General features: G+C 38.8%; 1 protein-coding gene across 1 annotated transcript in view; it reads left to right on the forward strand.

The window, feature by feature from the left end:
* Positions 1 to 12,806: 12,806 nt before the first annotated feature.
* LOC119577094 (deoxynucleoside triphosphate triphosphohydrolase SAMHD1-like) overlaps positions 12,807 to 16,694 on the forward strand; it is an 18,679-nt gene continuing 14,791 nt past the window's right edge. The window contains exons 1-5 of the mRNA XM_037924778.1: positions 12,807 to 12,858; positions 13,951 to 14,048; positions 14,179 to 14,253; positions 14,814 to 14,991; positions 15,129 to 15,308. Of these exons, the coding sequence (XP_037780706.1) occupies positions 12,856 to 12,858; positions 13,951 to 14,048; positions 14,179 to 14,253; positions 14,814 to 14,991; positions 15,129 to 15,308 (534 nt within the window). The 5' untranslated portion in view covers positions 12,807 to 12,855. The remainder of the gene's footprint in view (positions 12,859 to 13,950; positions 14,049 to 14,178; positions 14,254 to 14,813; positions 14,992 to 15,128; positions 15,309 to 16,694) is intronic.

The following is a 16,694-nucleotide window of genomic DNA, read 5'->3' on the forward strand; positions in this document are numbered from 1 at the left end:
GTACCCATACAGAAGGATCAAACTACGTGTCTTCAGGGCCTTGATACTGCCAGTTTAGGTTTATGAAAGCCAAGCCTGGACACAATCTAGTGCCTTGGAGTCTCGTCTTGATGCCTTTTGTAATAAGTTCTTATGCTGTATCATGGGGTACAATTGGCAGGACCATGTGTCCAACTGAAGGCTACACTGTGAGACCGGCATGGGACCTGTAACTTGTATAATCTGGGACCGCCAACTCAGTCTATATGGGTACCTGTCTCGTTTCTCTGTGGATGACGCTGCCCTTCAGGTTCTCTTCGCGAGACAATCCTGGGTGGAGGAGGCCCTTGGGACGACCTAGGAAGTTGCGGTATGGGCAGGCTCAACTAAACCTGTCGCAAGAAGCTAGAGGTGAGCCGAGAGCCTGCTGTGAGACTAGCTGAAGGATTCATTCTCTAAAATTCAAGATTTATATAGCTTTCACAAAAAAGTGCACTATCATCACTTTACAAGTAAGAGCGCCGATTTCTCCAGAATTGTATACTTATTTGGTTGTCCTTGTAATATCAGGTGTGTTGGATTTACATCACACGTGTTTGAATTTAAACACATATGGCTAGGTCCATAGGAACGGCCTAACCGTTAGACATGAGATTCGTTTTGCTCTGAGATCTTATCATTCAATACGGACGACTCATTTCTGGATCACTATACAATCAAGAACAACACAGTCAGAACAATTTCCGTTGTAATCCTGTGAGCTTAATCACCCAGTTTACCTATTACGGTATGTTTTTAGGAGGGCTCTTGGTAAAATTTTCTGTGTAATCTTTATGTTTTAGTATTTTGAAGTGTAGTCTCCACTTTATCTGGCTCTAATATCTTGAATTAATTCTTAATTTGTAGCATTGATGATGAAAACGGACAAAAACATTAGCAAAATCCCCAGAAATACAATCACAGAATTTGAAGGCTATCAAATTAATCCAAGAGTACACAGACAAATACACGACTTTTGAAACACATATGGGTAATCTTTACGAAAAAAAAATAATGGGCACATTGATATACCTAAATCACTTAAAAACAAAATCCCTACTATTATACAAACCCTTGCCCTTAGAATTATAAATTTCTGTTCTTACATATGGGGTTCAGCCAGCAAAGCTCAATATAAAAAGCACAGAGCACAAGTAACTGTAGGTAACGTAAATAAATATAACCACATAACCTCAAATTTAAACAATTTGAAATTGCCAAAGTTCAACATTCATTAATAAATTCATACAGGGCGACTCTCCGCACTGATAAATGCCTCTACAAACAATAGGTAACGAATCAGGCGTTCCAACAAGACAGATTTACTCTCTGCACGTCACAGAGTCATGTAGGGAAACCGAGGCAAGACAAATGTAAATCCAAGGACCCAAGACCAGGGACAACCTACCACAAAATATTAGAAGCATCTCCAACCAGACTACTTTCAAGATAAAGTTAAAGGAGCATCCTTTAAATTGTTAATGCCAACTTGCATTTAAATATCCATATCAGAGGATCTTTGAGGTTGGGTTCTCACTGATATGTATGCATATAACACACACACATTCATACATACACACGTGTTTGTGTATGTGTGTGTGTGTGATATACAGTACACACACACACACACACACACACACACACACACACACACACACACACACACACACACACACACACATATATATATATATATATATATATATATATATATATATATATATATATATAAATAAATAAATAAATATATATATATATATATATATATATATATATATATATATATATTTATATATATATATATGTATCTATGTATGTATGTATGTATGTATGTATATACACATATATATTGTGTGTGCGAGTGTAGTAATATCAGTCTCCCCTCAAATTTGCCTAGTCAAGAACCTTTGATTTACTATGTATACTTTGTAAATTGTATTATTTTTTCATGTTTAAATGACAGATGCTTGTTTATTTACTTAATCATGTTATCAAAATAATTGTAAATGCTCAGCCCACTGTAAACAGATATCCTCAGAAAATTTAATAAAACAAGACACTGGAACAGGCTTATTACTAAACATGGCTATATATACAGTTTGTCTACGCTGGAATCAGCCTGACCTTAACGGACTTAATATGGCGGTAGAAATACCATTTGGCCAAGAGACATTATCCAGGGGCCGGATTCACTAACGCACTTATGATGGTAAGACCACTGGTACGTACAGTTACGATCGTAAACAAATATCGGTGGTATTCGCTGGCAACTTACCATCGGATTTACCATGGTAAATTTTACCAGTGGTCGGAGCACTGGTAAGTTCCCTGGTAACTTCCGAGAAGACGATGTCATCACGTGTTATCTCGTCCAAAAATCAACATTTAAACCAAGTTATTGGTTTGTTTTCATAACTGATATAATTTGTGTGATGTCAAGCACATGTCTCACATGGGTATGGCGAAGAAATGCAAATTTCACGTGGAACTAGCTTGAATAAAAGTCACAAATTCTCGTGAACTTATAGGTAGATATAGGCCTATACTAGACTGTTAAGTGTATGGAATCGATAGATTGGTGAACTCTTAAAGGACTTCTCTGACATAATCATCACAAATTCTATAAAAATATATGTATATATGTAAACCTGTCAGTGGCAATATTACACGAGTAAAGCAACTTCTGTGTCTGTCGGCACTTCGAAAAAAAATCATGTACTGCCACGCCTTTCGATGTTATGGCGAAGCCAAACTGTCCTAGCAATTGCATGACAATTTTCCACATTCAGGATGGATTTGACAATGTATAGCTTAACAAATAACTTAACAAATAATTTGAATAGAATGCATTCAATGTACTAATACAGCTCTAGATTTAAGTTCAATTTAGGTGCTTATAGAAGTATTAACGTGACGGAGAAAAACGTGGCATGATTTAGTTACCCCAGAAAAAGGATAGTTTTCTTTGCGATTCGTAGCTCGACCCACACTTTGGGGACATAGATGGAGGCTTGCCTAATGTATACATTATAAGAAGAGGATAATATATACATATTATTATACATTATTTGCTTATTTTTGCTCAATACCTGTCAATCTATTTTAAGTACGGAATTATTTACAAGATTGAATGACTGTGGGAAACCAAAAATTTTCCGATTATATTAGTGTGCGATGAGATGTCGATGAAAAAAGTTGTAGAGCTAGATATGTTTATGAGTAATAGAATGAGCTTCAGTCATCATATTTAGCCGGCGCTCATCAATATCAATGGTCGAAGTGAATTGACGGAGAATTGATGGAGAATTTTAAAACAAGATATTTAGCCATTTCTAGTGTTTCCATAGCTGGAGAATCAGTGATTTTAAAACAGAGAAGATACAGTATTCCTGAAATAGGTTCAAAGAATTTTCGCTCGAAAATTAGACAACACGTTAGTTCTTTCTAAATGGAAAAAAAACTGTTATTCTTATCATAAAGATGGATGGAAAGCATAAAATTCTAATATAGGATTATTTAAGATTAACGAAAACACAGCCTCCCAAATAGGACAGACATGGACGAATATGCCACCGGAGAGTAATAAGTGCTCAGACATCCTTTCTAAGGAAAATGCAAAATTAAAGTTTCTTGATTATTGATTCAAAGCTGGTTAATAGTGTACTGAAGAATAACAGTAGCATGACTCGGTGCACCGTGAAGGTGTTTAAAGGAAAATTAGATGATTAGTTAAATTTAGTACCAGAGTTCCTAATCGCTCACCAAAGAAGTGCGGTCCCCAAGGAGGGCCCTTGCAGAAACCATGGTAATGTCCCTTAGATAACACTCCCTCAAGTATACGTATTAGTAATTTATTTTTTAATATATGCAAATTCGAATAGAACTTTTAGTATCTACATATATATATATATATATATATATATATATATATATATATATATATATATATATATATATATATATGAATGTGCATGCGAATGTGGTGGTCCCGGGGATAGCAGACACATCCTATAGCAGGGGAAAAAATGTTACTTATAAATATCTGATATTAATAAGCTTCACATAGAATTCAAAGGCTTTATATGAAATGAAGCAACCTATTAACAAACCACTCATTAAGTCCTATGACATTGTTCGACAAGAATGAAAATTGTGGCCTTCTCTCCTCAAGAAAACCTACCAGCTCCGTGCAACCAAATCTGTAGATTTTGATAGTCTCCACGAAAGCCTGGTTCAACTGCTAGGGGCAGAAGAACCACCATACATCCGGATGCCAATGGCCAACAAGATGATAGTATTTTGAGTGTCGTGACTCGTTCAGGTTGCTTTATCCGCGGGATGTCCTACTTGGGCAGGATGCAGCTTCTTTGCTGAGCTCCTGAAGTTGAACCCCTCGAACAGTCCGATTTGCGAAGGAACCATCAAAGTTCTATAGGAGCTCTGCAGCTGCTGGCAGATAATTGTCCTCCAGGGACATTCTTGAATAGCGTTCAAGGGATATAGTGTCAGTGAATACCGTAGAACTAGCATTTTTATAACGATTTTTCATACCACATCAACTCTGTACACAGCCGATAAAGCCGTTGTTTCAAAATCCTTATTTATCACCTCGAGAAATGGATCATACCTCAAAGCTCCACCGAGGTCCAACAACATCTAGAACTGTCTTCATAAGTGTCCTGTCTTCCTTTGAAGGGAGGTGTGCAGGTAATTAGCAGCATACTATGATGACAGCATCTCACATCACACACACACACATACATTTATATACGCATACACACACACACAAATCTATACATTATATATACATACATATATATATATATATATATATATATATATATATATATATATATATATATATATATATATATAGTATATATACATATATATACATATATATGTATATATACACATTATATATGTATATATATATATATATATATATATATATATATATATATATATATATATGTATATATATATATATATATATATATATCACACACACACACACACACACACACACACACACACACACACACACACACACACACACACACACACACACACACACACACACACACACATATAAGGCTAGGATTTTTTTTCTATATCAAAGATATACCGTGCATGTAATGCGCAGGTTCATGGTGTTTTTTTTTTGTATATGCAACAAACTGATAAAACTCAAAGAGTCAGCAAGCATAACAGATAACGATATCATTGTTTTTTGTTGCCAGTTATGTACCTACAGTATATAAAAGGGACCATCACAGGTTGCTCGATCAGTCGATCACGGGAACCAAGGTGATATATTTTTCCATGTGAATTTTTATTCGTATTTTCTTGCAGTTTAGCCCAGTGCGGTCCAGATGCAGATTCATACTTTAAGTGACCTTAGGGTAATATGTGTGAAATAATACGAGGTTACTAGACTGACGTTTTTCATCGCGTCGCGCATACCTTCAATTGGTAAAAGCAGGACTGTGTTTAGTTCTGTGCACATTTTGTTAAGTGGTGGTTTCTATAAAGATAATGATTATTTTTGACTACCATGATAATCTTGATAATACTTTTTTCTTGATAATACTTTTTGATGGTAAATAATATCTTTGACAATGAATATAATTTTGATAATAATGATTTTGATGTGCTTGATAATTTTATCAATAATAGGAACTGTGTCAATAATGATACATTTCGTGATTTAGATAGTGACAGTAACCGCAGGGGGGGGGGGGGATCCTGATGGGTTTTAATAATGATAATTTTGTTTTATTTATCTCTCTCTCTCTCTCTCTCTCTCTCTCTCTCTCTCTCTCTCTCTCTCTCTCTCTCTCTCTCTCTCTCTCTCTCTCTCTCTCTCTCTCTCTCTCTCTCTCTCTCTCTCTCTCTCTCTCTCTCTCTCTCTCTCTCTCCCTCTCCTCTCTCTCTCTCTGTCTCTTCTCCCCCCCCTCTCCTCTCTCTCTCTCTCTCTCTCTCTCTCTCTCCTCTCTCTCTTATAATAATGATAATGATAATAATAATAATGATACTAATAATGGCTGCAGAACGCAACAACTACAATGCTAATAAAACCATTTAAAAACTCATCAAAGCTAGAATATCTTTTCTTAGCAAAGAAAGATACAGAAAGAGTCAACACCAGCCCCAAAGCAGACCATTTTACAAGCGAGGATAAAAGGATAAAGGTCGAAGTCGCGTGAGTGAGATTTGTCTGGCTTTCATCTATATGTCGAAGATGGTCCCATATCCAAGCAAACGTAAGGGACAAGTTCGCGGCCCAGTATATGAACTTTAACTCTCAGTACTTATAATCATTAGTGTTATAATCAGTATTTCCCTTTGTTTACGGTTGCTGCAGACTCATCCACGGTACTTGCTTCCAAATAATTTTTTCTTGCTTCCATTTCGTTTGTTCTTCTTTTTTTTTAATATATTTTTTAACTGGTTACCTTCGGACCATTCGAATTCAAACACACACAAAAATTGTCTTTTTCTTTTCCCCATTTTAATAAATATATGACAAATAAGTATATCCTTTCTCATTAATACAGTAATAGATTTTACAGTTTCTCTTTCTTCTGTCAGTTAATGAAATGTATTTTTACATCTAATGTTGATTACAGATTGCATTCAGTCGACTGCACCAGTTTCATATTTTCTGTAGATTGGTGAGCCACATTTAGTATGTCCTTTTCAGATTCAAAAGATGAATAACAGTTTCCACTTTTTTAGTTTAAACTTGTTTTTCATCGCATATTGATGTTAAGAATGTAACCCCCCCTCCCATTTCCTAAATTAGCACAGTTTGTATTGATAACTCGTGAAAATACCCCCTCAACCAGAACCCAGCTCATCGGTAGACTGCACATGTTGTACGGAGTTGTTCTGTAGAGTGTCTCCATTAGCACTTGTGCTTAGCGTTTGTCCAAGGCAGTCACTAACTCTTTTTTTTTTACCATAGACTGATCGTCTGAGAATGGACGCCATGTGTGACATGTAAACAGTTGGTGATAAGTCCTAAACCCTTTCAGTCCACCAACAAGTGTGTGTGTGTGTGAACTAGTAGCCTCTAATATACAGAAGTCTCCGTATTTGTCTGTTAAATCTAAAAAAAAAAAACAGTAAATCACGAAGGGAATTTGAAATCAACTTCCAGCTTTACACGACCATATATGAAGTATAGTTCGAAGTAGGGTGATGCAATTTTTCCAGCACATTCAGAAGAAAACTAGCCGTCTTTGGTAGAGCAAGGAAAGGACCAACGCACAGAATTTTTTCAACGCTTTTACAGTGGAAATGCAATAAATATATTTCTAGATCATTCTGCATCCAGAGATCAAAGAAACAACCCTGAACACGGATTTTTCTCGTATTGATAGTGTCGTTGGGAATATTTGGAAACTTTTCCTCTCAAACACACGGTTTAGTAATTAATATCTTCAATTTTGTATATTGTCAATAGCGTGTGTATGTATAAAGTTTAAATATGTAATAGGGCTTTGATAGCAGTGAATATCATGAATTTTAAGAGATATCTTGTAAAGCTAAATAAACATGCTTATATTCAGCCGATAATGTTATCCAAAGATATGTGTAAATGCCATTACCATGATAAAAGCTCTGTCCCACATAGCGAGAATGAAAACAAATAATTTTTTAACGAAAATCCCATCATGGCAACACAAACAATAAGTGCTGATCGATTTATGTACGTTATGTTCCTTATTCTCATTTGTGTGCTGTTAAAAAGAAATGTCCTCTCTTTATTTTCTTGCAAAAGAGCATATCTAATATGGCATCAGCTATCTTGAGAACCAAATAAGAGAGACAAGCAGACAGAAAGGGGTGAGTGGGTGTGTGAAAGAGAAAGAAAGAGAGAGAGAGAGAGAGAGAGAGAAAGAGAGAGAGAGAGAGAGTTTGGTTAGGATTCCATTTGATACAATGGATATTCTTGGTGTGACATACTGGCTGCTTGCTTTTGCTCACGTGTGTGAGCTGCTGCTGACTCGGCGGAACCGAGTCCTTGCCCGCCGTGGTGCCCAGCCACAGCAGTAACCTCCGGGCGACAGTTGCAACTTCTCGCGCCTGGGCGGGGCGCGAACCGCCGACCCCTCGGATGAGAGGCCGACACGTTACCACTGTACTAGCCCGGAGGCTAGTACAGAGAGAGAGAGAGAGAGAGAGAGAGAAAGAGAGAGAGAAGAGAGAGAGAGAGAGAGAGAGAGAGAGAGAGAGAGAGAGAGAGAGAGAGAGAGAGAGTGAGTGAGTGAGAGAGAGATAGAGAGAGTGAGAGAGAGAGAGAGAGAGAGAGAGAGAGAGAGAGAGAGAGAGAGAGAGAGAGAGAGAGAGAGAGAGAAAGAGAGAGAAGGGGGGGAGGACAAGAGAGAGAGAGAAAGAGAGAAAAACAGAGATGGTAGAGAGAGAGAAAAAGAAAGGTAGAGACAGAGGGGAGAAGGAGGGGAAGAGAGAGAGAGTCTCTGGACAGGTCTTGAGCGGTCAGTCCTGCTGCCATTGCTGATGCACACACACACACACACACAAAAAAAAAAAAATGCGTGTGTGTGTGTATAGGCTATATACTTATATGTGCGTGTGTGTGTACTGTGTGTGTGTGTTTGTACTTTGTGTGTGTGTGTGTGTGTGTGTGTGTGTGTGTGTAGTGTGTGTGTGTGTGTACTGTGTGGTGTGTGTGTGTACTGTGTGTGTGTGTGTGTGTGTGTGTGTGTGTGTGTGTGTGTGTGTGTGTGTGTGTGTGTGTGTGTGTGTGTGTGTGTGTGTGAAGGCTATATACTTATATATGTGTGTGTGTGTACTGTGTGTGTGTGTGTGTACTGTGTGTGTATGTGTACTGCGTGTGTGTGTGTACTGTGTGCGCGTGTGTGTGCGCTGTGTGTGTGTGTGTGTGTGTGTGTGTGGCATATACATAAGTCTATTTCTGTTACCAATAGACCACGTGGCTGTTTACCACGTAGCTCGCCTGACCCGACAGTTCATGCTCAGCACCCGACTTGGTAAGGTCAACCTAGCCTTCCCCCTCCGGGGCGTTGACCTGACACGTGACCCAGCTTTACCCATGGACACTGTCTCGTGTGTGTTGTACTCTTATCAATAAAGAGTGAAGCCATCATACAACTATAACTACTCCTGCTAAGCCACTGTACCAGAGTTCTCATAGCCTCTTATAGACTGGTGTCAAGGTGGTTGCTGCGTCCTTTCGGTTCGCAACACGAACGCAAAACCTCCAAAGAAAACCCGCTCGACAGCTCTCAAAGACCTGTCAAGAAAACCACGTAAGTACACGTTTGAGCCCCCTTTTCTTATTTCTTTTCCCTTTCTTCTTCTCCCATAAATGTGTTAAGCCATTGGTTTTGTTGGGTAAAAATGCTAAGTGACAGTAAATGGCACATTCTTACTCTATTCTTTTTACCTCAGATCACATTACCATGTGATCGTGGTATGTGGTCAACAAACATGAATATCATTCGTTAATTAAGTACTTAATTAATTTCTCTCGTTTTAGAGATTTATGTTGTTTCAACTGCAACGAATTTAATGCGTTCGTGATTTATGTTATCACGAATATCATTTTCATTTTATCTCGTTCCTCCCCTCGCCCCGACCTGGCCGCACTTTCTTTTTCGCTTGTGGTCGGTTGGGAAGAGGATAAGGTCAACAGATGACCACATGTTTTTCCCGTCAACCTGACCTCACTTTCTCTTCTCCCTTTCGGTCAGTTGGGGCGTGGAGAGGGTCAAGAGACGACCACTCATTTTCCCGTAATTTGGTTGTTGTTTTGTTGATACCTTGGGGATTAACCATAGCACCGTTACATTGCTCATTGGTGACACGTTCTATCGGCGCTAGAACGGAGCTTGTAACGCGAGTTTATATAAATTTATTATTTTGATTATAGCTTAGGATCTCCCCCCATATCATAGTGCACAGGTTTGCCCGATATATCCCGGGGTTGCATAAATGCATAATAGATCTCCACTCCGACGTTCGAAAGTAGGTACAGGTAAAACCGAAGTTATTCATTTGATCGGCAACTTTGAGTCGGTGTGATCCGCAGTTACGTCCGTTAATTAATGTAGAACTAGAGTTTAAGCTAGAATCATTATTCACTTATTAATCACACCTTTCTCATCCTCTTGAAGTTGCTTGGGTAATTCCCAAGCGATCATGTAATTTGTGTAGTAGATACCTGTAGGGATTTTCGATTCAATATATGGCATTTTGGGTATAGGATCCCCCCCTTGATGAAGTCTAACATGCATAGCTAGACATGGCAACCTCGGCAGTTCAGATTTTCTGACCCTGAGAAGATTTGCTTGCTAAAAAGCTTGCGAATATATTTTTTTTCACATCACCATTCATTAATGCATACATTCTGTCACATATCACTAAATGTTGAATTCAATGTGGTAGTTGAAATAATTTTTAGCTAGCATTGCTAATTTATAGTGAACATTGATATTCATGTTTGTGACTCATTCTCTGTGTGAGGTCACTCTCATTTTCACTCTCATTCACGTTCATTTTCGCACACACACATATACGCACACACTCACTCACTCATTCATGCAGAAGAAAAGACACTGAAACCTTTTTATTAATAGGCTTTGCTGCTGTCGTAGTTGAGTGTCTTGTACATTTATTTCTTCTCTGTGTGACGACAACTGGTTCAAGTAAATCCTTGTGAATTGCCGTTGTCGTTTCCCTTATCTACTCTCATATCTATCAGAGACGGTTGGTAGTGCAAGCCAGGTCCATGCGGATCGCTACTGACGTCTCCCTTTCCTATTTTCTTCTTTATCTTTGTGAAAATAAAACACAAATAAAAAAAAGATGAAAATAAATTAAAAACTGCAAACTTAAATAAATAACTGGCTAGTGGTACTTAACACCCCCTCTTCTCTGTTGCCTTTCTTTTTCTCTTGCTATCTGGCCCTTACATTTATGGTCTGGTTCCCTGAATATTTAGTGCAGTCGGACCGACAATAACCAACACGACATCGAAGGAGGACCCTGCTGCAGAACCGGTCACCTTAGGATGCTCTGGGATGGTTGTCATCAGAAGATCGCCATAGGCCTGCAGACCAGGATGTTCGTCAGAGCAGGTGTTAAGCCATCCCATGATGTAGTGGACGGGCACTGCATGCCGAGACGCCCGTAGATCCAGCGAAGGACCAGGAACAGGTACCAATCACCCCAGGATGCTTGCCTGGACGACCACAGATCTAGTCAACTCCAGGAGCTCATCAGCCCAGGTATTAGCCGCCCTGAGATGCCGGCCCCTGCCGGATGTAAAGGCGAGCAAAGACGCCGAGAAGGACCTGGACGACATCTGCGAGGACGTGTGGACGAGGACGCCGCCGAGTTAGGCCTGGATAAGGACTACGAGGAAGTCTAGACGAATCTAAAGTCAAGAAGGACCTGTGCGAGACTTTCAAGGACGTGTGGACGTCGAGGACGGACAGATTACACCGACGACCAGGAAGAAGAGGATGACAGGGACGAGCAGCCACGAAGATGCACCAGAACAACGCACGGGAGAATGAGATGACCAGCCAAGTTAGGTCATCCTCGCTAGTTGGCCAAGCAATATGGCATATACATAAGTCTATTTTTGTTACCAATAGACCACGTGGCTGTTTACCACGTGGCTACAAGTCCAATTGGAACCATTGACTCAGCGAGGGCGTAGATGACAATGTTATCTGACCTTGCCTAACCCGACAGTTCGTGCTCAGCACCCGACGTGGTAAGGGCGACCTAGCCCTCCCCTTCGGGCGGGTTGACCCATAGACATCGTCTCGTGTGTGTTGTACTCTTATCAATAAAGAGTGAAGCCATCATACAACTATAACTACTCCTGATAAACCACTGTACCAGAGTTCTCATAGCCTCTTACAGTGTGTGTGTGTTTGAGTGTGTGTGTGTATGTGTGTGTATGTGTGTGTGTGTGTGTGTTGTGTGTGTATGTGTGTGTGTGTGTGTGTGTGTGTGTGTGTGTGGTGTGCGTGTGTGTGTGTGTGTGTGAGTGTGTGTGTGTGCTTGTGTGTATATTGTGTGTATGGACACACTGTACTCACACACACACACACACAACGCACACGCACACGCACACGCACACCACACACACACACACACGCACACACACATACACACAACACACACACACACACACACACACACACACACACAAACACACACACCCACACACACACACACACACACACACACATATATATATATATATATATATATATATATATATATATTTATATTTTTTTTTTTTTTTTTTATTTATTTATTTATAGACACACACATACACAGACAGATACTCATATTAGATGAACAGCTGTTAGAGTAAATAATAAGTGGGATGGAAAGGAGAGTTGATAAGAGGGCCAAAGGGCAGACTAAGATAGATGAAGCTACATTATTGTGAAATCTTGGGATGATACACAGTAGATGAGAGTAGATTACGGGAAATTTCAGAAGAATCAGTAGATTTGTGAGAATGGACTTTCTGATTGCTTTACAGTTATTGTTATTAATATTTAAACTAAGAGTCTATGATTATTCACATTCAATCTATTTTCGATAAGACAATGATATATTTATCTTATCTATGAGGAAAGTAAAACAAAAAGGAAAAGTTTTATTTGCGATACACGCCGAGAAAATTAGTGATAAGTTGTAAGATAGCTGTCAGTGATTTGTGGCCGCATGTCCACCCCCACTCTTATCTCATATATTTAATTTCTTTGCAGGTTGTTATCAGGAGAACCTCCCTAATCGAGAAGCAAAAAACACCAAGATATGGTAATTCATTCTTTTTGTCTTTTATCTATTTGTAGCTATTAATATCGAGTTTCTGTATCCTTACAAGATACTTCTAAATCCAATGAGATATAACTGCTAGGAGTACAGACGTAGAGGATATCTGGCTTACCGTACAAATCAATATGCTTCCGCCATTCATTGTAGGAGCAGCCTATAGGCAACCTCATGATTCCTCCCATTTTTTTATTGGTCTTGATAAGGATTTTAAAGAAATATCACTGTAAAACAAATATCTTTTCATCCTAGATGATCTAAATGATTTAAACAAGGCCAATTCAAAGCTGATCTAAGAAATTTAGGAGAAGCAAATATAAGCAAATAGACAATAAACACTTCGTCATTAACTGATGTAATAATCCTAACAGAGCTGACACCATTCTCCATGCAAAAGTTATCCCATGCTCTATTGCCTAATCACGAACTTATCACGATGGCTCTATATAAATAAATCATAGCAAGCATCAGTCATAAAAAGTTGTCGTGAATTAACTTTGACTCTCAGTCACTATGTCAACAAATAATAGCCAAAAAATCAACTCTCCTAGAAATTTTACAAACAGATAATGTGGACAAGCAGTGATTAATGATAAGATAGATGCCATTACTCACTTTGTTACAAAAACTGTTAAATGTCCTCCTGCTCCATAGATGAATGGCATCAAGAGAACCGTAACAGATAGGAGTAACACTCATGAAGGTCTCAAAATAACAGGTTTGACATGGCCCGTCAGGTTGATTATTGACAAAAGGAAAATGTAAAATCAGATCACTGACCAGGAGCCAAAACCTATTATTTCAGAAATAAATGAACAAATTGTAAAAGTAGACTTTATATAGGTAATTAAACCACGTGTGCCAAGCAAAAAAAAAAAAAAAAAAAAAAAAAAAAGTTTAATGATTTAAATATTTCTTCGGTAAAACTGGAAACTAACATAGACAAAAGAAAGGAAATATAAAATCAAATCACTGAAACTTGGAGGCAAACCTATTATTTTAAATAAATAAATAAACTAATTGTAAAAATAGATTTCATTTAGGTAATTAAAATACTTCAGCCAATGCGTCTTTCAGGGCGGGAGTAAGATTATCAAAGATGCTGTCCACGGACACATTGAGATCCCTGCTCTCTGTGTCCGAATCATTGACACTCCGCAGTTTCAGAGACTCAGGTAACGTCACAGTCAAATAAGCAACGAATTCATTGTTTATATTAAATTTTTGTGTAATTCTTATTGATTCTGTATTTGCCAATAAATCAGCTTTTAGGAAATATAACTCAAAATTACTTGGTCATCTTAGGTTTCTGAAGCAGCTTGGCACGGCTTTCTTCGTGTATCCTGCGGCATCTCACAGCCGTTTCGAGCACTGTGTTGGGTGAGTTTCGAACCCCCGTCTTGTGAACCGGCTCCGTTGGTTACCAAACCATTGAAATAATGAGAAAGCCCACAGCCTCACGTCAAGTGTAACAGCTGCACATACGTTTTAGATAACGAAACAATGATAATAAAAATTATGGGAATATCACGGATTAACATGAGATAATACATTTTTTTTTTTAGCTTACAAAGCAAAGTAAGGGCTGGATCTAAAATCATGGAATTGCTGAGGCATATGTTAGTCATGCATGGATCTAATCAGTTAAATTTTCAGTTCAATTTGAAGTGGGAAATGAACGAAATAAATGTCAGAAATGTTTATCACGCATAGTAATAACAAGTGGCTAATTTTTCGAATTAATCTTATATTAGAAAACGAATGAGAAAAAAAAAATATGGGAAACATTGTCCTTGATTATTCTAATATAAATTTACCATTATCTGAAACAAATAGTGGTAATTTGAATACTTATAGCGAAGGAAATGCCACACAAAGCACCATTAACAAATAAGATGTATAGGAGAATTGTGACATTTGATATCGTGAATTTTGCGCAGGACATGTTACCTGGCGGGGAAGATGGTGAACGCCCTTCGCAGCCGCCAGGAGGAACTCGGAATAACTGAGAAAGACGTTTTGTGCGTTCAGATCGCGGGCCTCTGCCACGACCTCGGCCACGGCGCCTTCAGTCACGTCTTCGAGACGTTCATGAAGGAATCCGAGAAAAGCTTCCAGGTTGGTTGCAAAGCTTGCAAGAAGTGGTTCAGTTCCAAAAACTAATAAATCAAAAAGAAAGCCGTGTTCCTCTTCCCTGTAAGTAAGCAGTATAATAATGCCACGGGATTTTTTCTTTTCTTTCTTTCTTTTTACAGCATGAAGAGGTATCCTGTAGGATGTTCGACCACCTCCTCAGCGAGAACCACATTATGCAGGATTTTACCAAAGCAGGGCTGGACAAGAAAGATGTTCAGTTTATCAAGGATCTCATCCTTGGAGAAAAGCTTTCAGAGGAAGAAAACGGGAGAACAGAAGACAAGGCTTTCCTTTTCGAGGTGGGCTGAGCTCTCTCTCTCTCTCTCTCTCTCTCTCTTCTCTCTCTCTCTCTCTCTCTCTCTCTCTCTCTCTCTCTCTCTCTCTCTCTCTCTTTCCTCTCTCTCTCTCTCTCTCTCTCTCTCTCCTCCTCTCTCTCTTCCCTTTTTTCCTCTCTCTCTCCTTCTTTTTCTTCCGCCCTTTCTCTCTCCTCCTTCTCCCTTTTCCCTCTTTTCTTTTTCCTCTTTTCTCTTCTCTTTTTTCCCTTCTTTCTCTATCTTCTCTCTTTCTCTTCCCTTTTCTCTCTCTTTTCTCCTCTCCTTCTCCTTCTCTCTCTCCTCTCTCCTCTTCTTTCCTCTTTCTCCCTTTCTTTCTTTTCCTCCTTCTTTCTCTCTCTCCTCTCTCCTCTCTCCTCTTTTTTTTCTCTTTTTCTTTTTCTCTTCTTTTCTCCTCTCTCTCTCTCCCCTCTTCTCTCTTCTCTCTCTCTCTCTCTCTCTCTCTCCCCTTTCTCTCTCTCTTCTCTCCTCCTTTTTCGCTCTCTCTCTCTCTTCTCCTCTTCTTCCTCTCCTCTTCTCTCTCTCCTCTTCTTCTCTCTCCCCTCTCTCTCTCTCTCCTATCTCTCTCTCTCTTTATCCCCTCTCTCTCTCCCCCTCTCTCTCTCTCTCTCTTCTCCCCCCTTCTCTCTCTCCTCTCTCTCTCTCTCCCCTTGCTCTCTCTCTCTCCTCTCTCTCTTCTCCTCTCTCTCTTCCCCTTTTTCTTTTCTCCTCTCCTCCTCTTCTATCTCTCTCTCTCTCTTCTCTCTCTCCCCCCCTTCCTCCCCTCTCTCCCTCTCTCTCTCTCTGCCGCTCACTCTCTCTCTCTCTCTATCCTCGCCTCTCCCCTTTCCTCTCTCTCTCGCTCTCTCTCTCTCTCCCCTCCTCTCTCTTCTCTCCTCTCTTCTCTCTCTCTCTCCGGCGTGTGTTGTGGTAAATTATATATATATAATATATATATATATATATATTTTAATATATATATATATATATTATGTATGTGTGTGGTTTGTGTTACATACAACGTACATACTACAAATCATACTACCACCCACATACATCTACATCATCATACATATATATATATTATATATATTTTATATATATATATATAAAATATATATATATAAAATTATTTTATAATAGTATTTGTGTGTTGTGTGTGGTGTCTTGTGTGTGTTGTATGTGTGTCTGGGGTGTTTTATATTATTATTTTAAATATATTTTATATATTTATTTTTTAAAATTTTAAAAAAAGAAGAGGAGAGAGAGGAGAAGAGAAGGGAGAGAGAGGGAAGGGGAAAAGAGAGAGGAGAGGAAAAGAGAAAGAGAGGGAGAAAAAAGGGGAGAGAAAAGGAGAGAAAAGAGAGAAGAAAA

This window comes from Penaeus monodon, chromosome 9 (genome assembly GCF_015228065.2).
Source record: "Penaeus monodon isolate SGIC_2016 chromosome 9, NSTDA_Pmon_1, whole genome shotgun sequence".
NCBI classification, from domain to species: Eukaryota; Metazoa; Arthropoda; class Malacostraca; order Decapoda; family Penaeidae; genus Penaeus; species Penaeus monodon.